The sequence below is a fragment of the Mustela nivalis genome (genome assembly GCF_964662115.1).
Source record: "Mustela nivalis genome assembly, chromosome: 13".
NCBI classification, from domain to species: Eukaryota; Metazoa; Chordata; class Mammalia; order Carnivora; family Mustelidae; genus Mustela; species Mustela nivalis.
The window spans coordinates 8136231-8159301 of NC_139032.1; the positions used below are offsets into that span (position 1 = coordinate 8136231).

Genomic DNA, 23071 nt, shown 5'->3' on the forward strand with positions numbered 1-23071 from the left:
CCCCGTGTTTATAAACAGGAAACTGGTTTCCCCATACTCTTGACTTTGTTGTTTTGTCTTACGCAATTTAGTAAATCCCTTTGGAAAATCCTGACTGAAAGTGATGCCGAATATGGACGCCTTCTTACCGAAAGGGCTCAGTCATTCGGAACATGTCCCTTCCACTTTCCATTATGTTCGCCATCCCAGACCACACCGGTGATGGATGGCGCGCACCTGAACATCCCTCCCGCAATTCCACACCCATCCATCGTCGCCTCTCACGCTGTGCTCCCCTCGTCTTTGATCCTCCCTCCCCTAAGCACAGCAGAGAGTGAAACCCGGTGACTCCTACGCTGTGACAGTCTGAGGAAGGACCGCGATTGTGTTTTATCTGGCTTGACGTAGCTCTTACTTAGTAAATTTTAGGGAGAGGGGTAGAATTGGCTCTTCTTCCAGAATATCTGTAGAGTGAGATCGACTGTTCATATAAAAATCTCATGGGGACTGCCTTTATTCATAAGTGGAGACTATGTCTCTGTCCTTTGGTGAGGTGGACCGAAAAATTTTCTGCTCGTATTACACCTTTTTGGTCTGAATGAGGTTCAAGGCAAGCAGAAAGGAAGGTTGCTTCCTGGGAATGCCGATGACCAGAAAGCTCTGTCCCGGAGTGGGCCGGGGGAGGCGGGGGACCTTCGTCCTTTCCATGTTTCCCCGTTGCGGTCGATTCGACCATAGTGACAGTTGCGGGATGGAGGTGTCCACCTGTACCAATGACAGAAATCAAGACCACGTTCCATGTGGCCTCTGGTAGCTCCCCAGGGGTGGGGTGACATAGTAGAGATGAACAATACGGCAGAGCCCGTGGTGCTTTTCCAACTGGGGCACGCCTCAGCGTCACCCGGAGCGCAGTTGCGCTGTCCACACCGACTGGGTCTCCCACAGCAGCTGGGGTCTAAGGGACAAGGTTCTGGTCCTTGGAGTGGCTTGTCATTGAGCAGGAAGAGCCAGGGTAGCAGAGGAGCCCAGCTGGGGAACTTGGCTTGGGTGTCGGAGTACAGTCCTGAGCACGGACTGATTTGTCAGTGTGGTGGCATCTGCCCTGCCCTTGCGGGTTTATCAATGAGGCGGGAGCCACGCCTCCCCTCGGCACCGCTCGTGGGCCCAGGAGCCGAGAGCCTCACTCCCGGATTCTGCTCTGGTGCACTGGCCACAGTTCTGGGGTCTCTCGTTTGCACAACTCCTACTTGCAAAAAAGGAAACAAGAACTGTGCCTTCCTTACAGGGATCCTGTCATTAAATAAACCCATTAAGGGATCCAGTGGATTGGCCTGTACTCTTATCTGAGTATAGTTCTTTCTTGGAAAGAGCTAGGCCTACCTGGTGGGTTGGGCTCCGGCTGAACAAAACGGTGGGCTTTCCCGAGCAGGAGGCAAACGGGCAACACCCCAGTGCAGGCAGGATGGCCGGCCTCTGGCTCATGCGCTCCCTCTCCCTGCCTCCCCGCCACCCCGCTGGTTTGTGGGAGCCGGGGAAACTGAGTCAGAGAACAGTCTAATGCAGTCGCTGTCCTGAACCACGAAGGCAGTGGTTTGGATGGCTTTAGAGCACCAGAGCCTCCGAGGCTGCGAAGAGTCGGATTTGTACACGAAGTAGAGGAAATGGAGGCTCGCGGTGAGATAGGGCTCTTCTCCTGGAACTGAAAACAAACCCTTCAATAACAGACTCTCACCCTGTGCCCTTTTATAGGGAAAGCGCCAAGCCCATTGTGGCTGGTAAACTCTACAAAGGGTCGGAGGAAACAGCCCAGTCTGTGATGCTCAGACTAAGTGGAAACGCAGACAGGAGAGCGCCCACTTACAGGGACCAGGGGGTGTCTCCGGAGGATGCACGTCGTGTGGGTCTGATTTCCTGCAGGATTCAAAGGAGGATGACTTGGTCATACTTGGCATTAGGAAAGCCAGAATTGTGGCATTCTCCCTGGGCGATTCTAGGAAAGGTTTTTATCACTCGATTAGAGAAGAGAGAAAACTTTTCCATTTTGGTCCCTGGAGTCATGGGTTCCATAAGGAAGAAGGTGTTAACCTTCTTTGAAAACTTTTCAAAACAAATAAATGCAAGACAGTTTTGTGACAATTGAGGAAACAGGACTATGATAACACAGGAGATATTAGGAAACTGTTGTTCATTCCCCCCTCTTTCTTCCCTCTTTTTTTAGAGCGAGAGAGACAGCATGCACACAGGCAGGCAGAGAGAGGGGGAAGCAGGCCCCCCGCTGAGCAGAAAGCCCGACGCGGGACTCGATCCCAGGACCCTGAGATCACGACCCGAGCTGAAGGCAGTCGCTTAACCAACTCAGCTACCCAGGTACCCTGTTAATTCCCTCTGGTATGAAAGTAGGATTGTGGAAACCAGAGGGATGGATTAAGTGGTACGGAGGTTTGTGCCGAAGTATTTAGGGGTGAAGTGCTACGATGACCGGGACTTAATTTCAAAATGGTCCCATGAAAAGGGGAGCAGGACAAAGTAGTAACCATGGTTCTGTCTTGGTGGAGAGCACGGGCGTGCATGGAACTCGTCTTTCCCTTGAGAGCTCGTGAAATCTTTCAAAATCAAAAGCTATTACTATAGATGTGTTCCATACCATATTATAGTACAGGATAAATCTATATTCCCATACAGATGGGCGGGGTAGAAACAGACTTTAAAGCCCTAATTACAGCTGAGCTGGGTTTAACATGGCTTGGTCCCTGGCCACATGTCTCCTAGTGGGATGATGGACGCTTCTCCTTTGCAACAAGCCTAGTTCTTTCCAGGAGAGGAGCTCTCTCCCTCTTCTTGTTTTCTCCCCACCCCTGACCAAGCAGTCCACGGCCAGAGCCTCCCTAGCCTCCGCAGGAGACCTTCACTCAGGCAAGGGTTTCAACCCCCTAGAACTCAAAAAACAGGAGGCAGTTTGTTGAGCTAAATTCTTTATTAGGAAAGCACCAACACCACATTCTTGGAAATTACTGGAATTTTATTTGCCTCAGGCTTATGACTTGCAACCAAAGACATTGTGCAAAGAAAGCAAAGATTAAGTACACTTTAGGGAGAAGGAGACGATACACATGGGTAACGCAGGCGATCCGGTGGACAAAAGAAGCCATCCAATACACTAGAGAGATTGCAATATTCAATAGCGTTTTCAACAAAACTTTTTTTTTTTTTTTAAATCAAGAGCAAAGAAAAAATTAAGCAATGTTTACAGTAGACATAAATCTTATACAGTTCAAAAAGCATATTTTCAGATCGTAGAGCATAAAATGGAAAAAATGTCTATGCAGGTGAAGTCTAACTACTGTACATTTATCACCTAGTAAAGTTGCTTATATGTACCACAGTGTAAAAAAAAAAAAAATACCGAACAAATTAAAACCTTGAAAATTGCCTGATGAAAAATAAAATAACCAGTGGCTTTTAATGGCTTCTCCTGGTTATCAGTTCTACAAAATAACAACAACAACAACAAAAAAACCCCAAAAGTAAAAAAAAAAAAAAAACCTTTTCATCTGAACAGGTGGTAAAACCAGGCACAGTCAAACCGTTACCAAATTAGACCCACCCATAGAAATATACTATCCACCCACATATTTTCCATCAAAAGCTTTGTCTGTTTTAATCTTTGAATCTTTGAGGCCCATTTGGTCACAATATGTTACAAATATTTGTGTGTGTGTGTGTGTCTATGTGCGTGTGTGTGCGTGTTGTGTTTTTACACCATGATATCATATGTTTGTCGGGCACGATCCTAAAGCTAGTTGATAGACGGGGATGACACAGAAACAGCCCAGTGCCCGTAGGACAGATGCACTCACTGGGTAGAAATGAGGGAGGGAGGAAGGAGTTCAGGTCTACCGAGGTGGGGGGTGGCGGGGGGTGGCGGGGGGTGGCGGGGGGTGGCGGGGGAAGGTCCACACCGATCACTCATCATCTGTCCCGCTTGCTTCTGACTGTTCCTAAAAATTAAAATAGGATAAAAATGCATGAAATCACACGTAAGAGAAAGGTGTAATAGACCCTCCAGAGGCAAACTCGAATGGAAATGGCATTTTGGAAAGGGTTAACTCGCGTCTCCACACTCTGGGGCAAGGTGGCAAGACCCCTGAGAGAAATCCAAGGTCCAAAGGGGCGCTTCTGCTGCGAATCCCAAAGCACCCCCCCCCCCAATCTGGACTGCTGTTTCGTTTTCTTCTGTCTTGGCATGAGAAGGTCAAGGCTATTAACTGTTATTTTTAGCACACCGGGTTTAGAAAATTCACCAGCGGTCAAAAGGACCATGCATTGGATGTCAACGCACAGGTAAGGCTTTGAAAGAAAACACAGCATTGTAAATGCATTTGATAAAGTCTGGGCCCAGGGTGAAGGCTGGGTGCGGGGTGGGCATGAAGGGTTCGCAGATGGTTTTCATCAGACCCAAATGGCAGCGTGCTGAAGTTGGGGGGGGGGTGTTGAGGAGGAACCTGAGGTCTCGGGAAAGGGAATACAATGGAGGCCTCTGGCACGTGTCCCCCACATCCGGGACGGTGCCCCTGACCCGCCGGTCACACGGTGTGGGTCTGAATCCAACCTCTGCTGTTCGCAGAGAGCCAGACACACCTAACCGGGGCCCGGGCTTCTGTGACACGTTGCAGGTACCAGCGCTCCTTGGGGGCCCCCACGAGTGTTCACGATGACATCACGAGGGAAGGCAAGTGTTTCAGGGCCTGTTCCATCCCTGCTCCTGAATTTTTCCAAGATTAAAAATACGCAGCCTTCGAGAAAGCTGTATTTGTAAGCAGTGGGGAGGTAAGAAAGGAGAGGAAACTCGACTGAGTAGTTTTTCATTTTTGGAGACAGTTAAAAAGGCACTAACCAAAAGCTTGAAATTCTCTGTCCTAGATCATGCCGCTTGGCTCCCAGCCCTCGGGAATGAAATCTCCCCCGAGTCTCCGCCTTTCCCTTTCTGGATAAAAGAGCGGTCAGACAGGACGGATGGAGGGAGAGGGCTTCTGGGCTTCAGCCAAAGCCGGCTGCACTTACATTTTCGTCCTGCTCCTCGTCACTGTCGAAATCACTCACGACAGGCTTGGCTTTTCCCCGGTTTGGCCTCTTCTTGCCTTTGCCTTTGTCCCGGGCTTTCTCGTCTTTCTTATTGAGCTTGATTTTCACCTTAACAGATTTGGCTACGACAGAACACGGAAGAGCAGTGAGGAATCGCAGGCAAGTCCTTCCGCAGGCCGTGAAAAGACCGTCAGGCTGCAGAGCACAAAGCCAAGGTCCCCCGAGCGCCTGGAACGCTCGACTGATGCCTGTCCGCCGTCACCCTGCTGGCACCCGCTCTGCTCACACACGCTTGGTCAGGAGGACACAGCGCGCTGTTTGCCAGAACACGCTCCAGGAGCGAAGGCAGCGGCGTGGGGTCCTTTTTGCGGTCGCTTAGGGTTGGACAGGGGCTTCCTAAGCAGGGGAAGCAGAGCTGCCTTTCTTGCTGGTAGAGGGTTGGGGGTGTTTATTCAGTAGAATTTTGTTGGGACAAAGTAAGTATAAAGCCTTTTCTTCCTTTAAAGGCCAATGTTACTGTGTAGACAACTCCAGCTGACTTGAAAATTCAGAGCTGAATAATATTACCACCACCCAGCTACAAAACGGCAAGTTAAGTGATTGTGAGCACTTTGCTTCCCCCACCTCTAGTACCTCCTGATTGCTCTTCCTGGGGATGATTTCCAGAAACAAACAATTTACAGTTTATAATTACATAATTAGGGAACATAAAGAATTCCAGGGCAGACACACAGTCATTCACTTGCTTGATGCACGCCCCGATTACCCATCCTTACCATCATTCTCAGCCGTGGCGGGGGGCACTTCTCTCCGTTAGTATCTATTTGCCCAATTCTTTCCAAGGCTTGGAAATAGTCTATACCTCCAAGGGTCTACTATGAATGATTTAACCGGTCATCTAGAGATGGCTGCTCAAGTTCCCAGCTTTTTTTTTTTTTTTTTTTTACCAATATAATAAGCAAAGCTGCTGTAAACCTCTTTGTTGACAAATCTGGCAGAATTTGGGGGAGGTATGGTGAGTAGAACCATATGGTCAACTTCTAAGCGTTCTGTTTCATCAGCCTTCAGCAAGACAGCAGCCCTATCCACCTTCACGGGGCTATTCTGAGGAATACAGACACGGGGGAGAGATCATCGTGCAAGGCCATGGAGGGAGGCGTGGAAGCCCAGGGACAAGGAAAATCTGTTCCGCCGCACTGTTCTGGAACAGGTGACCACCGCATGCCATTTTTAGGACTTCATGAGGAAGTCCCGGGGCGTAGGGGGCTCTCTTTCCAACCAGTCATGCTGGAATTTCATGTTGGTTGGGTCTCAAGGCACCTAGCAATAGACCCTGCTCCGAAGGGAGTCGTAGCTCCCGAAGGAAACTTAGGAGCGGTTCTTGGACTTCTCTGGTAAATATGGTGGTGGGTTCCCCCACTTCACAAAAGTGAAATCTTCTGTGGAGACAGAGGCTGACAACACAGTTGAGATCAGAGCTGCTCTGAACCGTAGTGCCAGCCTATGCCCTCGGTCCTCGCCAAACGTGACAGAGACCATCAAATGCGAGTACGCAAAGCAGTACTCCTTGTCGGGCTTTGGTCCCTTGTCCCCTGGTGTCTGCTGCAGAGTGACTTACAAGACAGGTGCCTGCCATTTGGGTGGAGTATTGGGGGGGAAAGAAGAAAAGACGGGGGATGAGAAGGTCGATCTATTCCTAGAAATGCATCAAGCTGTAGAGGCCTCTTTAAAAAATCTTGATGAATAGAAAAAAATGCAGCATCTATCTACAGGAGGAGCACTTCCTGCTATTTGGAGAACAGAAAAATCCATGCAAGGTGGAAAAGGGCAGAAGACTGGCAGAAAAGGTAGGACAGTGTCTCCCCAAGTAGATCGTTTATAATTACACCTTGGAGTGTGGGATGCTGTTCCACTACCAGGCTGAGTCCGTGGACACGGACTTCCAAAAAAACCACCCGACAGGCTGCCAGGCTCATGCAGGTGAGAGACTGGACCAGCAGAGGGGCGCTGTACACCGCGTCCCGAGGCGTTACGATCCCACCCTGACGGATCCATGGAAAGGGCTCATGACCAAGGCGGGCAGGCAGAAAAACGGCCCTTTGGAGATGTCCCCCGCTCCAAATGTGACAGGACACGGCCGAAGGGGAAGGCTGCTGATTAGCTGACCTTGAGAAGGGGAGTTAATCCCAGACAGACCACATGAACCCCGAGTTGTAAGAAAGGAAGCAGCAGAGGTCCTGGTTCAAGATGGGAGCAAAGGGACATTCGGACCTCACCTCCCAAGGACACGCCCAATCCCCAGCCACATGAAGAACAATTTCCTCGGGTGAAAAAACCCAGACACGACCTGAGTGACTGCCATCTGGCAGGTAAGTAAGGAAAACCCACCCAACCGGTCGGAGAGGCTGAGACACTCACTGTAGACCCCACCCCTGGGACGGTGATCCAAGACCAGGAGGGAACTCAAAACCTGGAGACTCTCCCCAAGAAGTGAAGGGTTTGACCCCCACACTGTGCACCCCAAATTTTAAGACTGGCACCTGAGACAGGAGTCTCTGGAACATCTAGCTTTGACCACCCATGCGTTGGCCTGTGTAAGAACCCCACAAAGCTTCAGGGAGCTGAGAAATGGGTGTCTTGCCCCAGGACTCAGGACAGAGGCAATGACTGAGCAGCACCCAGACTTCTGGGTGCTTCTTTGTTACGTATCACCCCGAAGGTGGACCCACATTTAAAGGTCCGCTGGGGTGCTCTCTAGGGATGAAGGGATCTTTGCACTTTCCCCCTACCTCACACCAGTTTACGTCATACCTGTTTACCTCCTGGCAAGAAGCTTGTACACTCCTCTGGTACCCCAATTTTAGCAGCTACCACCCCCTCAGGGCACAAGAAAGCCGGGAATCCAAGAATGCCAGTCTTTCGGTGACAGAGACCTCTCAGCTTACCTTCACAGGGACGGTCTGAGGGACAAGCTTCTAATGAAACACACACATCCATCTAAGTAAGGACAGACAGTAACCCTTTCCTGTGACCTTACGGGGGGGGGGGGTGTTAACTTTGAGCTCTTAATCTGCCACACATGAGAACATGTCTCTCAAAGGGCAGTTTTCAGACCCTTCTAGCACCCTGGGTTTCCATGACTGCCAACCAGGGGCCGTCTCGAGGTCGCCCGGCTCTGGGGGCCAGCAGGCTTTGGCTTGTGACCCAGAAGCATACTGTAGGGTTACCTTCCTGACAGGTCGCTACCTGAGGGTCTGGCATTTAAGCGCCTGAACCATGATGCTCACGGAGATACGCCCCCTTGAGACTGGTCCTTGGCACAATCTTAACAACAGGGAACCCCTAAAAATGGGTGCCTGGACCATCACGAAGGTGAGCGAGCCAGCCAGGAGGCTGGGGTGAAGAAGTTTCATATCCACTGAGAGGCTACTCCATCAAGAGTCAGAGAAATGATGATGTCATACATCAAAACCAACGCCGAGTCAAGGAAAACAGAATCAGGACTGGGTTCCAAATGAAAGAGGAAGGTGAGACCTCAGTCAGGGATACCCTTCACTGCCACGTTCTGGAGGACTTTGTCAGCAGAGGAACTGAAAATAAATAATGGCCATAAAAGTGCTCACTGATGTTGGATGATGGATGAACACGGTGAGAACTTGCACAAAGAAGCAGAGCATACCCACCAGCCGCCAATAAAGGTCAGGGACGGAGCTCCAGCATGTAGTGCCGGAAGTGGAAGCTCTATGAGGGGAGTTCCACAGAAGACAGACTGAAACCCGGAGGGGGGGGGCATGAAAAATACCATGGAAACCCCCTCAGAGTGGCAGCAAAGTTTTCAGCAGACTTTCTACCACAGAAGGGAGTGGCAGATACATGCAAAGGTCTCAAAGGGGAGAAAAGGGAAAAAAAGGGCCAACCAGGAACACTGAGCCTGGCGAGTTTATTACTGAGAACTGGAGAGAGAAAACTGTTTTCCAGACAAGCACCGAGTAAAGCTCATCGACACCAAACAGGCCTTCTTAGGAAGTGTTCCAGGGACTTTTGGGGCTAAAAACAGAAGGTGCAAATAATAAATCTCACTGGTAAATATACAGTAAATGTAGTAAACTGATCACTTGTAAGTTAAGTTAGTATGAAGGTTAAAAGTTAAAAATGATACAAGTAACTACAGTAATTAGTTGAGATACACAAGTATATACATAAGATAAAGGGATTTAAATGTGACGCTGAAAATATAAAATGTGGAGAGGTGCCTGGGTGGCTCAGTCAGTTATGCATCTGCCTTTGACTCAGGTCATGATCCCAGAGTCCTGGGATTGAGCACCCTGCTCAGCGGGGAGTCTGCTTCTCCCTCTGCCCCTCTCCCTACTTGTGTTCTCGCTCTGTCTCTCAAATAAATAAAACCTTTAAAAAAAAATCCTAAATGGTGCAGAGGGGAGATTAATAATGTAGAACTTTAGAATATGTTAAAACTTAAGCTATTATAAACTTAAAGTAGACTGTATTATACAAGTCTCCTGGCCACACAAAGTGAAAGCCTACAGTCAATACACAGAAGATCAAGAAACTACAGAGACCACTAAACAGAGTCAAGAAACCACAGATGAAGGGATCTAAGAGAAGAAAGGTGCAGAGAGGAACCACAAAAACTCTAGAAAGCAATTATCAAAATGGCAATCAGCACAGAGCTGTCAAGAGTTCTTTGATTTGCAGATGTTGAACCAACCTGCAGCCTATCAGTGGGCTGCAGTACATTGATAAAAGAGAGAACAAGAACCATAGAACACTCTCAATAGATGCTGAAAAAGCATCTGATGAAGTACAGCATCCTTTCTTGATCAAAACTCTTCACAGTGTAGGGATAGAGGGCACACACCTCAGTATCCTCAAAGCCATCTATGAAAAACCCACAGCGAATATCATTCTTAATGGAGAAAAATTGAGAGCTTTTCCACTAAGGTCAGGAACATGGCAGGGATGTCCGTTATCACCACTGCTATTCAACATAGTCCTAGAAGTCCTAACCTCGGCAATCAGACAACAAAAAGAAATAAAAAGCATCCGAATCAGCAAAGAAGCAGCCAAACTCTCACTCTTTGCAGATGATATGATACTTCATGTGGAAAACCCAAAGACTCCACTCCAAATCTGCTAGAACTTGTACAGGAATTCAGTAAAGTGTACAGGATCAATGCACAGAAATCAGTTGCATTCTATACTCCAACAGCAAGACAGAAGAAAGAGAAATTAAGGAGTTGATCCCATTCACAACTGCACCCCAAACCATAAGATACCTAGGAATAAATCTAACCAAAGAGGTGAAGAATCTGTACTCAGAAAACTATAAAGTACTCATGGAAGAAACTGAGGAAGACACAAAGAAATGGAAAAACGTTCCACGTTCATGGATTGGAAGAACAACTGTTGTGAAAATGTCTATGCTACCTAAAGCAATCTACACATTTAATGCAATCCCTATCAAAATACCACCAACTTTTCTCAAAGAAGTGAAAGACGTAATCCTAAAATTTATATGGAACCAGAAAAGACCCTGAATAGCCAGAGGAAGGTTGAAAAAACCAAAGTTGAACCAGGATCTCTGCTGCTTCCTTTCTGGACTCCAAATTCCAGACTTCAGGCTCATTACAGAGCTGTCATAATCAAGACAGTATGGTACTGGCACAAAAACAGACACATAGATCAATGGAACAGAATAGAGAGCCCAGAAATAGACCCTCAACTCTATGGTCAACTAACGTCCAGTGGAAAAAAGACAGTCTCTTCAACAAATGGTGTTGGGAAAATTGGACAGCCACAAGCAGAAGAATGAAACTGGACCATTTCCTTACACCACACACAAAAGCAGACTCAAAATGGAGGAAAGATCTCAATGTGAGGCAGGAATCCATCAAAATCCCTGAGGAGAACACAGACAGCAACCTCTTCAACCTCAGCCACAGCAACTTCTTCTTAGAAACATCACCAAAGGCAAGGGAAGCAAGGGCAAAAATGAACTACTGGGACTTCATCAAGAGCAAAAGCTTTTTCACAGTAAAGGAAACAGTCAACAAAATCAAAAGACAACTGACATAATGGGAGAAGATATTTGCAAATGACGTATCAGGTAAAGGGTTAGTATCCAAAATCTAGAAAGAACTTATCAAACTCAACATCCAAAGAACAAAGAATCCAATCAAGAAATGGTCAGAGGACATGAACAGACATTTCTGCAAAGAGGACATCCAGATGGCCAACAGACACATGAAAAAGTGCTCCACATCACTCGGCATCAGGAAAATACAAATCAAAGCCACAGTGAGATACCACCTCACACCAGTCAGAATGGCTACAATTAACAAGTCAGGAAATGACAGATGTTGGTGAGGATGCAGAGAAAGGAGGACCCTCCTACATTGTTGGTGGGAATGCAAGCTGGTGCAGCCACTCTAGAAAACCGTATGGAGGCTCCTCAAAAAGTTGAAAATAGAACCTACAACCAAGGAATCGCACTACTGGGTATTTACCCCAAAGATATAAACATAGTGATCTGAAGGGGCACGTGCACTCAAATATTTATAGCAGCAATGTCCACAATAGCCAAACTATGGAAAGAACCTAGATGCCCATCAACATATGAATGGATAAAGAAGATGGGGTATATGTATAAATGGAATACCATGCAGCCATCAAAAGGAATGAAAGCTTACCATTGGAATGACATGGATGGAACTAGAGGGTATTATGCAAGGTGAAATAAGTCAATCAAAGAAAGACAATTATCATATGATCTCCCTGATATGAGGAATTTGAGAGGCAAGGCAGGGGTTCGTAGGGGTAAGGGAGGGAAAAATGAAATAAGATGGGACTGGGGAGGGAGAAAAACCTTAAGAGACTCTTAATCTCAGGAAACAACCAGGGTTGCTAGAGTGGAAGGGAATGGGAGGTATGGGGTGCCTGGGTGATGGATATTGGGGAGGTATGTGCTATGGTGAGTGCTGTGAATTGTATAAGACTGATGATTCACAAACCTGTATCCCTGAAACAAATAATACATTATATGCTAATAAAAAATTAATTTTAAAAATTAATTTAAACATAAATGGGCTAAAGGGGGCAATCAAAAGATGTGTTGACTGACTGGATCAACAGAAGCAAGAGCCAACTCTCCACTGCCTACCAGAGACTTTCCCCAGCTCTACAGCCACCCAGGCTGAGAGGGAAGGGATTGAAAACAAAATACTCCAAGGAAGTAAAAACTGTGAGCAGCAACAGCTAGATCAGACCAAACAGACTTCAACGAAGACTACACCAAGGGGGGAAAGAAAGGCACTACATGACGATAAAAAGGTCAATCCAGGAGACAGAACACTCATCAATATTCATGCACCCAATATAATAACACCTAAATACATGAAGCAAATATGAAAGGATATAAAGGAAGAAAAGGACAGTACCACAAGGGAAGTAGGGGACCTCATAATCTCGTTTACATCAGTTAATGGCCTTACCTGAAACACGAGGTCACAAAGTTAACGCATGTTTAGAGAACATTCCATCCAAAAATGGGAGAAGGTACATTCTTCTCAAGAGCACATGCAACATGATAACATGTTGGGCCACAGAACATTTCTCAAAACATCTAAGAAGAATGGAATCATGGAAAGCACCTTTTATTTTTAACTACAAATGTATGAAACTAGAAATCACAAGAAGGAAATGGAAAAAAACACAAAGATGTGGATTCTAATCATTCTGAGAAACCTGTGAGTCAACAAGGAAATCAAAAAGGAAATAAAAATCTCTTGCACAAAGGAAAATCGGAAATGCAAGGTTTCAAAATCTGTGTACGCAACATACGCAGTTCTAAGATGGAAGTTCATAGCAACACAAGCCTACCACAAGAAACAAGAAGAATCCCAAATAAATAAGCAACTAGAAAAATATAGCCCAAGGTTAGTGGAAGAAAGGAAAGAAATCAGGAAATTAGTGAAATTGTGGCTTAAAAAAAAATAGAATGCATCAATGTAACTAAAAGTTCATTTTTTGAAATGATAAAAAAATGGATAAACCTCCGGCAGATTCATCAAAAGAAGGCTTAACTAAAATCAGAAATGCAAAGGAGCATAAGCAACTACTGTAAACAACTATATGCCAACAAACTGGAAAACAGAAAAAAGGGATCAATTCCTAGAAATTATCTTCCAAGGCTTCATCATGAAGAAGTAGAAAATCTGAATAGAGCAAGTCCAAGTAATAGAATTGAATCAGTAATTAAAACCCCCACAAAGTCCAGGACCAGGAAGTTCCACATGTGAATTCTACCAACCACTTAAAGAACAGTTATAACACATCCTTCTCAATTTATTCCAAAAATTAAAGAAGGAATGTTTTCAAATTCATTTAACAAGAGCAGCAGTACCTTGGTACCACACAGACACAGCACAAGAAAAGAAAATACAGGCCACTATATGTGAAAGAAACAGATGCAAAAGTTCTGAAGAAAATGTTAGCAAACTGAATTCAACAATGCATGAAAAAGTCACAAGCCACAGTCAAGTGGGATTTATTTCAAGGAGGCAGGATGGTTCAAATCCATAAAACAATGTGCTATACCACATTAGCATAATGAAGGATGAACGTATCTCAGTAGATGCTGAAAACACATCTAATAAAATTCAACAGCCGTTTATGATAAAGATTCTTAAAGGAGGTATAGAGGAAACATACCTCAACATAATGAAGACCATATACAAAACCACAGGTAACAACATATTCAAATATTGAAAAACTGAGAGCTCTTCCCCTGAGATCAGCAACAAGCCAATGATGCCTACTTTTGCCACTTTTATTCAACATAGTATCGGAAGTCCTAACCAGAGCAGTTATTGAAGAATAATAAATAAAACTGTCACTATTGATAGAGGGCATGATGCTATATATAGCAAAACCTAAACACTCCACCAAAACACTATTAGAATGAACAAATGAATTTGGCCAAGTAGCAGGTTACAAAATTAACACAGAAATCTTTTCTTTCCTTATAGGACTAATGAGCTCAGAGAAATCTAGAAAACAGTCCTACTTGCAACTGCACCAAAGATATTAGAATACCTAGGGATGCATTTAACCATAGATGGAAGACTGGTACTCTGAAAACTCTAAAAGACATTGATGAGAGAAACCGAAGATGACACAAATAATGGAAAGATATACCATGCTCATGGATTAGAAAGCTTAGTATTATTAAAATGTCCATACTGTCCACAGCAATCTAAAGATTCAATGCCATCCCCATAAGAACATGAATGGCATCTTCCCAGAAAACTAGAACAAAAAAGTCCTAAAATTTGTATGGACTGCAAAGGACATCAAGTAGCCAAAGCAATCTTGAGAAAGAACAAAGCCAGAGGGAGCAAGCTCCCTGATTTCAAACTACACTACAAGTCTACAGTAATGAAAACGGTATGGTACTGGCACAAAAACAGACACATAGATCAATGGAACAGGATGAGAACTTAGAAATAAACCTACGCTTATATGGTCAAAAGAAGCAAGACTATAATGGGGAAAAGACAGTCTCTTCAATAAATGGTGCTGGGTAGAGTGGACAGTCACACGCAAAAAAGTGAAACTGGATCACTGTCTTATACCAAATACAAAATAAATTCAAAAGACAATAAAAAGGTTAAATGTGAGACATGAAACCATAAAAGTCCTCTAAGAAAACACACAGTAAGTTCATTGATGTCAGTTTCAGTATTTTTTGGTACTAGTTTCTTCAGGCAAGGGCAACAAAAGCTAAACTAAAGGGACTAGGTCAAACTAAAAAACTTTTGTACACTGCAACCATCAACAAAATGAAAAGAACCTACTGATTTTTTTTTTTAAGATTTTATTTGTTTATTTGACAGGCAGAGATCAGAAGCAGACAGAGAGGCAGGCAGAGGGCGGGGGGAAGCAGGCTCCCTGAAAACAGAGAGCCTGATGTGGGGCTCGATCCCAGGATCCTGAGATCATGACCGGAGCTGAAGGCAGAGGCTTTAACCCACTGAGTCACCCAGGTGCCCCTAGAACCTACTGAATGTTAATGATATTTGCAAATTATACATCCAGTGAGGGGTTAATATCCAAAATATGTAAAGAACTCACAAAATTTAATATCAGACAGAACCCAATGAAAAAATGGGAAGAAGACTTGAATAGACATTTCCCAATGATTCCAGCCAACAGCAACATGAAAAGAGGCTCAACATCACTCACCAAGAGGGAAATATAAACCAAAACCACAGTAAGAAAGCACCTCACACCCATCAGACTGGCAATTAAAAAGAGAAGTAACTATTGGTGAGGATGTGAAAGAAAAAAGAACACTCATGCCCTGTTGGTGGGTATGTATATTTGTGCAGACACTAGCAAAAACAGAAAAAATTAAAAATAGTACTACCACATGATGCAGCAGTGCCACTTCTGGGTATTTATCTGAAAAAGGAAAACATGAATTCAAAGAGATAGATGTACCCTTCTGTTCATTTCTGCATTCTCTACAACAGCCAAGATATGGAAGTGACCCAAGATCTACCGATAGAGGAATGGATAAAGATGTGATCTATATACACAATGAAATAGTACTCAGCCACAAAAAAGAATGAAATTTTGCCATTTGCTACCACATGGATAGATCGAGAGGATATTACGCTAAGTGAAATAACTCAGGCAGAGAAAGGCAAATACCATGTAATTTCACTTAAGTATGAAATCTAGAAAAGAAAACAAACAAATGGACAAAATAGATGATAGATACAAGAGACGAATGATTGATTACCAGAGAGGGGAGGTGTTGTGAAAGGGACTTCACAAACCTTGATTTATAAGATAAAGTCTTGGACATATAATGGACAGCATAGGGAAAACAGCCAAAAATACTGTAATAACTTTTTATGGATTCAGATAGTAACTAGATCAGTTTGTAATACTTGAAAATATCAAATCACTATGATGTACACCTGAAACTAAGAGGATGGAGTATGTCAATAATACTTCAATAAAAAGATCCATCTATATGCTCCCTACAAAAGAATTCAGATCTAAAGAAACACAGACTAAGAGTGATGAGATGGAGAAAGTCCACACAAATCAAAACCCAAACAAAGCTGGGGTAGCTATAGTTCTATCAGGGAAAATAAACTTTTAAAGAAGACTGGAATAAGAACATGAACATTACATATTGATGCGGGGGTCCATCCACCAAGAGGATATAATTGTGAATATTACTGAACCCATCATAGGCACACCTACGTACATCAAGCAAATATTAATGGACCTAAAGAAAGAAAGAGCAATTTTAAAGCACATGACTTTACTACATCCAATGGCATCAATGGAGACATCAATCAGACAGAAAAGCAATATGGAAACATAGGTCTTAAGTGACAGATACATACAGACCATTTCATCCCAAAGCAACAGAATACACATTTTTCTTAAGTGCCCATGGAACAACCTCCAGGACAAGTCATACATGAGGCCATAAAGCTAATCTGAATAAACTTAAGAAGACTGAAATAGAAAGCATCTTTTCTGACCACAATTTATGAAAACAGGAAATAATTTTAAGAAGAAAACTGACACATTAAAATGTGGAGATTAAACAATGTTACTGAACAACCTCTGGGTCAACAACAAAAGAAAATCGAAGGAGAAATAAAAAAACACACTGATGAAATGAAAATGAACACACAGCATACCAAAACTTAGACCGCACGAACGCTTCTAAGAGGCTACACTGAGAAAGAAGAAAAATCTCAACATATTTTTACACCTCCAGGGACTAGAAGGACAAACCAAGTCCAAAGTTAGTAAAAAGAATAAGATAATAAAGATCAGAGCAGAAATAAATGAACAAGAGTGTAAAAAGACAAAGATCAGTGAAACTAAAAGCTGTTTCTTTGAAAACCAACAAAACTGACCAACCTTTGGTTACACTCACCAAGAAGAAAAGGCCGCACAATCAGAAATGAAAGAGAAGTTACAACTGATAACACTGAAACACAAAGGAGCTTATGAGACTACTATGAACAATTAATATGGCAACAAATTGGACAACTTAGAAGAAATAAATTCCTAGGAATATACAACCTACCAAGACTGAATCATAAAAAGAGAGAAAATATGAACAGATCAATTATTGTATAAAAAGATCAAATCAGTCATCATTCCAGGGTGCCTGGCTGGCTCAGTCAGTAGAGCATATGACTCTTGATCTCCGGGATTGTAAGTGTGAGCCCTATGTTGGATATAAATAAAATCTTAAGGAAAAATCCTAAGGAAAAAGGGAGGGATTTATTCTAGGCATGCAAGGATGGTTTAAATCTGTAAGTCAACCAACATGATACAACACATTAACTGAACAAAGGATAAAAATCATGATCATCTCAATAGATGTAGAAAAATCATGTGACAGGGCACCTGGGTGGCTCAGTGGGTTAAGCCGCTGCCTTCGGCTCAGGTCATGATCTCAGGGTCCTGGGATCGAGTCCCGCATTGGGCTCTCTGCTCAGCAGGGAGCCTGCTTCCTCCTCTCTCTCTCTGCCTGCCTCTCTGCCTACTTGTAATCTCTGTCAAATAAATAAATAAAATCTTAAAAAAAAAAAGAAAAATCATGTGACAAAATTCAACATCCATTTATGACAGAAACTCTCAACAAAGTACATATAGAGGGACACTACCTCAACATACTAAAGGCTGTATGTGACAAGCCCACAGCTGATACTACATTTGGTGGAGAAAATCTGAAAGCCTTTCCTCTAAGATCGGGATCAAAAATAAGGATGACCACCCTTGCCACTTTCATCCAACACAGTATTGGAAGTCCTACCCTGAGAACTTAGGCAAAGATAAGAAAAGGCACCGTGCTGGAAAGGATGAAGAAAAATTGCCACTGTTTGTAGATCTTACTAGATACAGAAAACCTTAATGACTTCAAAATACGTTAGAGCTAATCAAAGAATTCAGTGGAAGGATACAAAATCAGTATACCACAATCTTTCTGTATGCTAGTAACAAGCTACGAGAAAAATTAAGAAAACGGTTCCACTTACAGTTGCTTCCCAAAGAATAAAATACCTAGGAATAAATTTAAGCACACAGGTGAAAGACCTGTACACCAAAAACTATCAGGTATTAAATGAAACAAAGTGAAGCATACACAGAGAAATGGAAAAAATAATAGTGCTATCAACTGGAAGATACAGTATTGTTAATATGTCCGTACTACCCAGAGTAATCTGTAGGTTCAATGCAATCCATCAAAATTCCAATGGGATTTTTCACAGAAATAAAAAATAACAATCCCCTAAAATCTGTGTGAAACCACAAAAGATCCAGAGTAGCCAAAGCAATTTTGAGACAGAACAAAGCTGGTGGTACCACATTCACTGATTTCAAACTATATTACAAACTTACAGCAATCAAACAGTATGGTACTGCCATTAAAAATACACATACAGATCAATGAAACAGAATAGAGAGCCTAGAAGTAAAGCACACACACGATCAATTTACAGCAGAGCCATGAACATACCACGGTGAAGGGACAGTTTCTTCAGTAAGTGGTGCTGGGAAAACAGGACAGCCACATGCAAAAAAATGAAACTGACTTACACATAACAAGAATTATTTTAACACGGACTAAAGACTTGGGCATATGATCTGAAACCATAAAATTCCTAGAAGAAAACAGGCAGTGAGATCCTTGACATTGGTCTTGACTTAGGCGTCTGCTCTGAAAAAGTATTGCTAGCAAAAGCAAAAATAAACAAGTGTGACTATATGATATGAAAAAGCTTCTACACAACAATGGAAAACCATCCACAAAATGAAAAAGCAACTACATAATGGGAGGAAAAGAAAACAAAACCTGCAAATCATCTCTGTTAAGAAGTTAATACAATCTATAAAGGTCTCCTACACTCAACAGCAAAACAATCCAATTTAAAAAAGGGGCCAAGGCTGGGGGTGCCTGGGTGGCTCAGTGGGTTAAAGCCTCTGTCTTTAGCTCAGGTCACAATCTCAGTGTCCTGGGATTGAGTCCCACGTCGGCCCTGCTTCCCTTCCTCTCTGCCTGCCTCTCTGCCTACTTGTGATCTCTGTCAAATAAATAAATAAAAATCTTTTTAAAAAGGGGCGGGGCCCAAGAATTTAGACAGACACTTTCCCAAAGACATATATAGATGGCCAATAAGTACAGAAAAAGGTGCTCAACATCTCTCATCATCAGGGAAATGGGAGATCAAATCCACAATGAGGCCTCACCTCGCACCTGTGAAAATGGCTGGAGTCGAGAAGACCAGAAGCGAGAGTGCTGGTGAGGATGTGGAGAAGAGGGGGCCCTTCAACAATACTGGTGGGGATGTAAATTTGTGCAGCCACCATGGAAAGCAGTGTAGAGGGTCTTCAAAAATTTAAAAAAAAAAGGTATATTACCCATCAATTCCAAGTATAGGTGTGTCCATGAAGAAAATAATGCTAAATTAAAAAGATGTGTGAACCCCCGTGTCCACTGCAGCATTACTTAGAGCCCGGATTTGAAAACAGCCAAGTGCTCACTGTGAATAAGAAAATGGCGGCAGGGGGCGGGGTGTCTGGGTGAGCGGTGGAATATAATTCAGCCATAAAAATAATGAAATCCTGCCATTTGTGGCAACGTGGATGGACCCAGAGGACATTATAGTAAGTGAAATGAGCAAGATAATTACCCGTATGATCTTACTTAAATGTGAATTCTTACAAATAAAACAAACAAAAAACCCCCTAAGAACCCAAACACTGAAGCTGGTTGCCAGAGGTGGGGTTGGAGGGTGAGTGAAGGGGGTCAAAAGGTACTTCTAGGTAGAAAATCAGTAAGTCTGGTGGATTATGGTAGCATGTGGTAACTACAGTTAGTTAACACTGTGATAGTTGGTAAGAGAGATCTAGGATCCCGGCAAAAGAAAACACGTGTAACTGTTTGTGGTGATGCCTCTCCATCAGATTTACTGTGATCATTTCACAATAAATACAACGACCAGTATGTTGTACACCTGAAACTAACATGTCACTTATACCCTCAGTTTTAACAAGAAAAAGTGGAAGGAGAGGCAGAAAATAGGGTCAGAGAGAGGCAGCGGGAGTACAGTGTTCTCGCCTTCAGCCTCCAGATGAACCCACAGCACCCAGGGACCTACAGATTTGTGAGGTAAGTAAATTTGGGTTGTTTAATCCACTACATTTGTGCTGGTTTGTGACGGTGGCCCCAGAAAGCTCACACACCGCGTCTCAGGAGAGCTCAGAGAAACTAAACCGTGAGGAGGGAGAGGGCAGCTCTGTGAAAGCGGATTAGCAATGTGGATGTAAAGTAAGGATCTCACTGAGGTCCCTTAGGTAGCGCTAAGGTATCAAATGCTGGGTTATCAGAACTGGGGAATAACCGTGTGGAATTAGAGAAGGTAAAATTAATAAAAGGCAGACTCACTGAAAAGACTGACACCGAGAACAGATGTGGGTGTGGCGACACAGTCACCCATCAGACTGCTGACAGATCAAAACTCCAGGCTGGGGGCAGGACTCCTGTGTCTGATGTTTGAAAAACGTCTGCAGTGAATCAGGGGTAGACATGTTCAGGGGGAGTATTTGGAGTAAGACTGATCGGTTTCTTGGACTCAATATGAATGGTAACACATACTGCTATCCGAAGGCACTCCCTGCTATGGGAAAATGTTCATAAAATAGAAAAATTAGGCTACGAAACAGTGTGCTGTGCTCTTACAAAGAAAATAGGTAGAGAAAAAACTGGAAGGCAAATTCTCAAAATGCTAAATGTATACTGGGCGATGGAATTACAAATGGTCCTTTCTTAAGAAAAAATATTTTCCAAGTTGTCTGTATTAAATATGTAATCAGGAACAAACCTAATAAAAAAAAGTTTGAAGTGTATCTGTACTGTTTCACACAGCAGACCGTAAACCACTGGGATTAATTACCTGGACAGGAAGTATGGGGTGAGGATGTAACTAGGTAGGAAAGTTTGAGTTGTGAAGGCGGCCTTAACCTTGTATAAATATAAGAATGATCAACCAGAGCTGGAATGAAGCTAAGACAGAAGAGGTCTAGGGTGCAAAATTTTTGAATGGATAAAGAAGATGTGATACACACACACACACACACACACACTGTAATATTATGCAGCCATAAAAAGAGCGAAGACATTTGCAGCAACACGGATGGAGCTAGAATATCACACGACATGAAAGAAGTCAGCGGGATGGTGGAGTAGGAAACCTAAATATCATCAGGTACCAGGAGTTCAGCTCGATAGTTATCAAACCATTCTCGACACCTACAAACTCAATAGGAGAGAGAAGAGCAGAGCACCAATTCTAGGAACAGAACACTGGCCACTCTCAGGAAGGTAGGATGTGCAGAGAAGTGAATCTGAAACAAGGGGGAAGATAAACCACAGCGGGAGGGGCCAGCTCCCGGGAAGCAGTGGAGCAGCAGAGCACAAAATCAGAACTTTTAGGAGTCTTCTCCACTGAGGGACGTCACTACAGAGGCTAAGTAGGGATGGAGCCCTCACGGGGACAGTGTGGTCTCAGGACCCACAGGGTCACAGAGAGAGCAGGGTAGCTCACTGTGGAGAAGGAGCTGAGGAGTGGGCTCTCAGCTTGGGGTTACCTTAAACCGTGATCTGCGGCACAGTCGGGCCACGGCTCTTCAAGCAGGGACACCACAGGTGGCAGATCCGGGGAGTCTCCTTCCTTCCTCCTCTGGGAGGAGCAGCACAAGAGTGTGCTGCAGAAATCTGCTGCATTTGGAGACTCCAAATGGGGCCGAGCGCCAGAGACAGAAATGCTCAGTCACAGGCCAGGTGAGCTCAGAGCGTGGCCGGAGACCAGGGAGATGGAAGGGATTGATTGCCTTTCTCTGAGGGCGCACTGAGGAGCAGGGTCCCAGCTCTTGGCTCCTCTGGGTGGAAACGGGGAGGCCGCCATTTTCCTTCCCGTCTTCCAAAGCTCTACGGAAAGCATTCAGGGAACACAAGCTCCCAAGAGCGAACCTGAGCAGATGACTTAGCCCAGCCCCTGGCAAGGGCGGTGCAATTCTGCCTCGGGCAAAGGCATTTGAGAACAGGCCCCTCCCCAGAAGATCAGCAAGAACATCCAGCCATGACCAAGTTTGCTGATCAATCAGAACTGCAGAACTACAGAGCTCAGGGAGAGCAACACAGAATTCATGGCTTTTCCCCCTTGATTCTTTACTCTTTCAAAGTTAAATTATTTTAATTTTATTTTTTTCTTCTTCTATTTTTTTCATTTTTCATGTGCCTATTTTAACATTTTTAAACTATCCTATCAATACCTTTTTAAAAATCTTTTTTCATTTTCATAGCTACAGTCATATTCTATCACTTCATTGTATTTGACCTTGTTTTTGGTATACATATAGGTTTTTCTTTCTTTACAATTTTGGGATACAGTTTCTTCTAACAGATCAAAATACACCCTAAATCCAGCACATGCCTTTGTTCTTGTCTCCAGCCTGATCACATTCTTTTTTTCTTTTTTCAACCCACTTATCAGTTCCTTTTTTAGAATGTTCTTAATTTTCATCCTTACAATCCTATTCCATCCCTTCACCATGTTTACCCTTATTTGTGTCTATATATAATTTTTTTATTTTTTAAAAAATTTGGGAGGTAGTTTCTTCTAACAGATCAAAATACAGCCAAAATCAAATGTGTGGCTCTGTTCTGTTCACCAGTCTAATATACATTTTTTCTTTTTTTTCCTCCTTTCTTTTCCCCCCAGTTTAGGGTCTTTTCTGATTTGGTTACTGTATATTTTTCTGGGGTCGTTGCTGCCCTTTTAGTATTTTGTTCTCTCATTCATCTATTCTTATCTGGATAAAATGACAAGGTGGAAAAACTCACCTCAAAAAGAGAATAAGAGGCAGTACCGAAGGTTAGGGACCTAAT

The 23071-nt window shown here is 43.7% G+C and overlaps 1 protein-coding gene across 14 annotated transcripts in view; it reads right to left on the minus strand.

Moving 5' to 3' along the window:
- Nucleotides 1-2934: 2934 nt before the first annotated feature.
- The window catches only part of SMARCA2 (SWI/SNF related BAF chromatin remodeling complex subunit ATPase 2), a 179139-nt gene continuing 159002 nt past the window's right edge, over nucleotides 2935-23071 (minus strand). For all 14 annotated transcript variants that reach the window (XM_082694437.1, XM_082694426.1, XM_082694436.1 and 11 more), the window contains 2 exons: nucleotides 5041-5183; nucleotides 2935-3977 (listed from right to left, as the gene is read on the minus strand). In XM_082694437.1, the coding sequence (XP_082550563.1) occupies nucleotides 3942-3977; nucleotides 5041-5183 (179 nt within the window). In that variant the 3' untranslated portion in view covers nucleotides 2935-3941. The remainder of the gene's footprint in view (nucleotides 3978-5040; nucleotides 5184-23071) is intronic.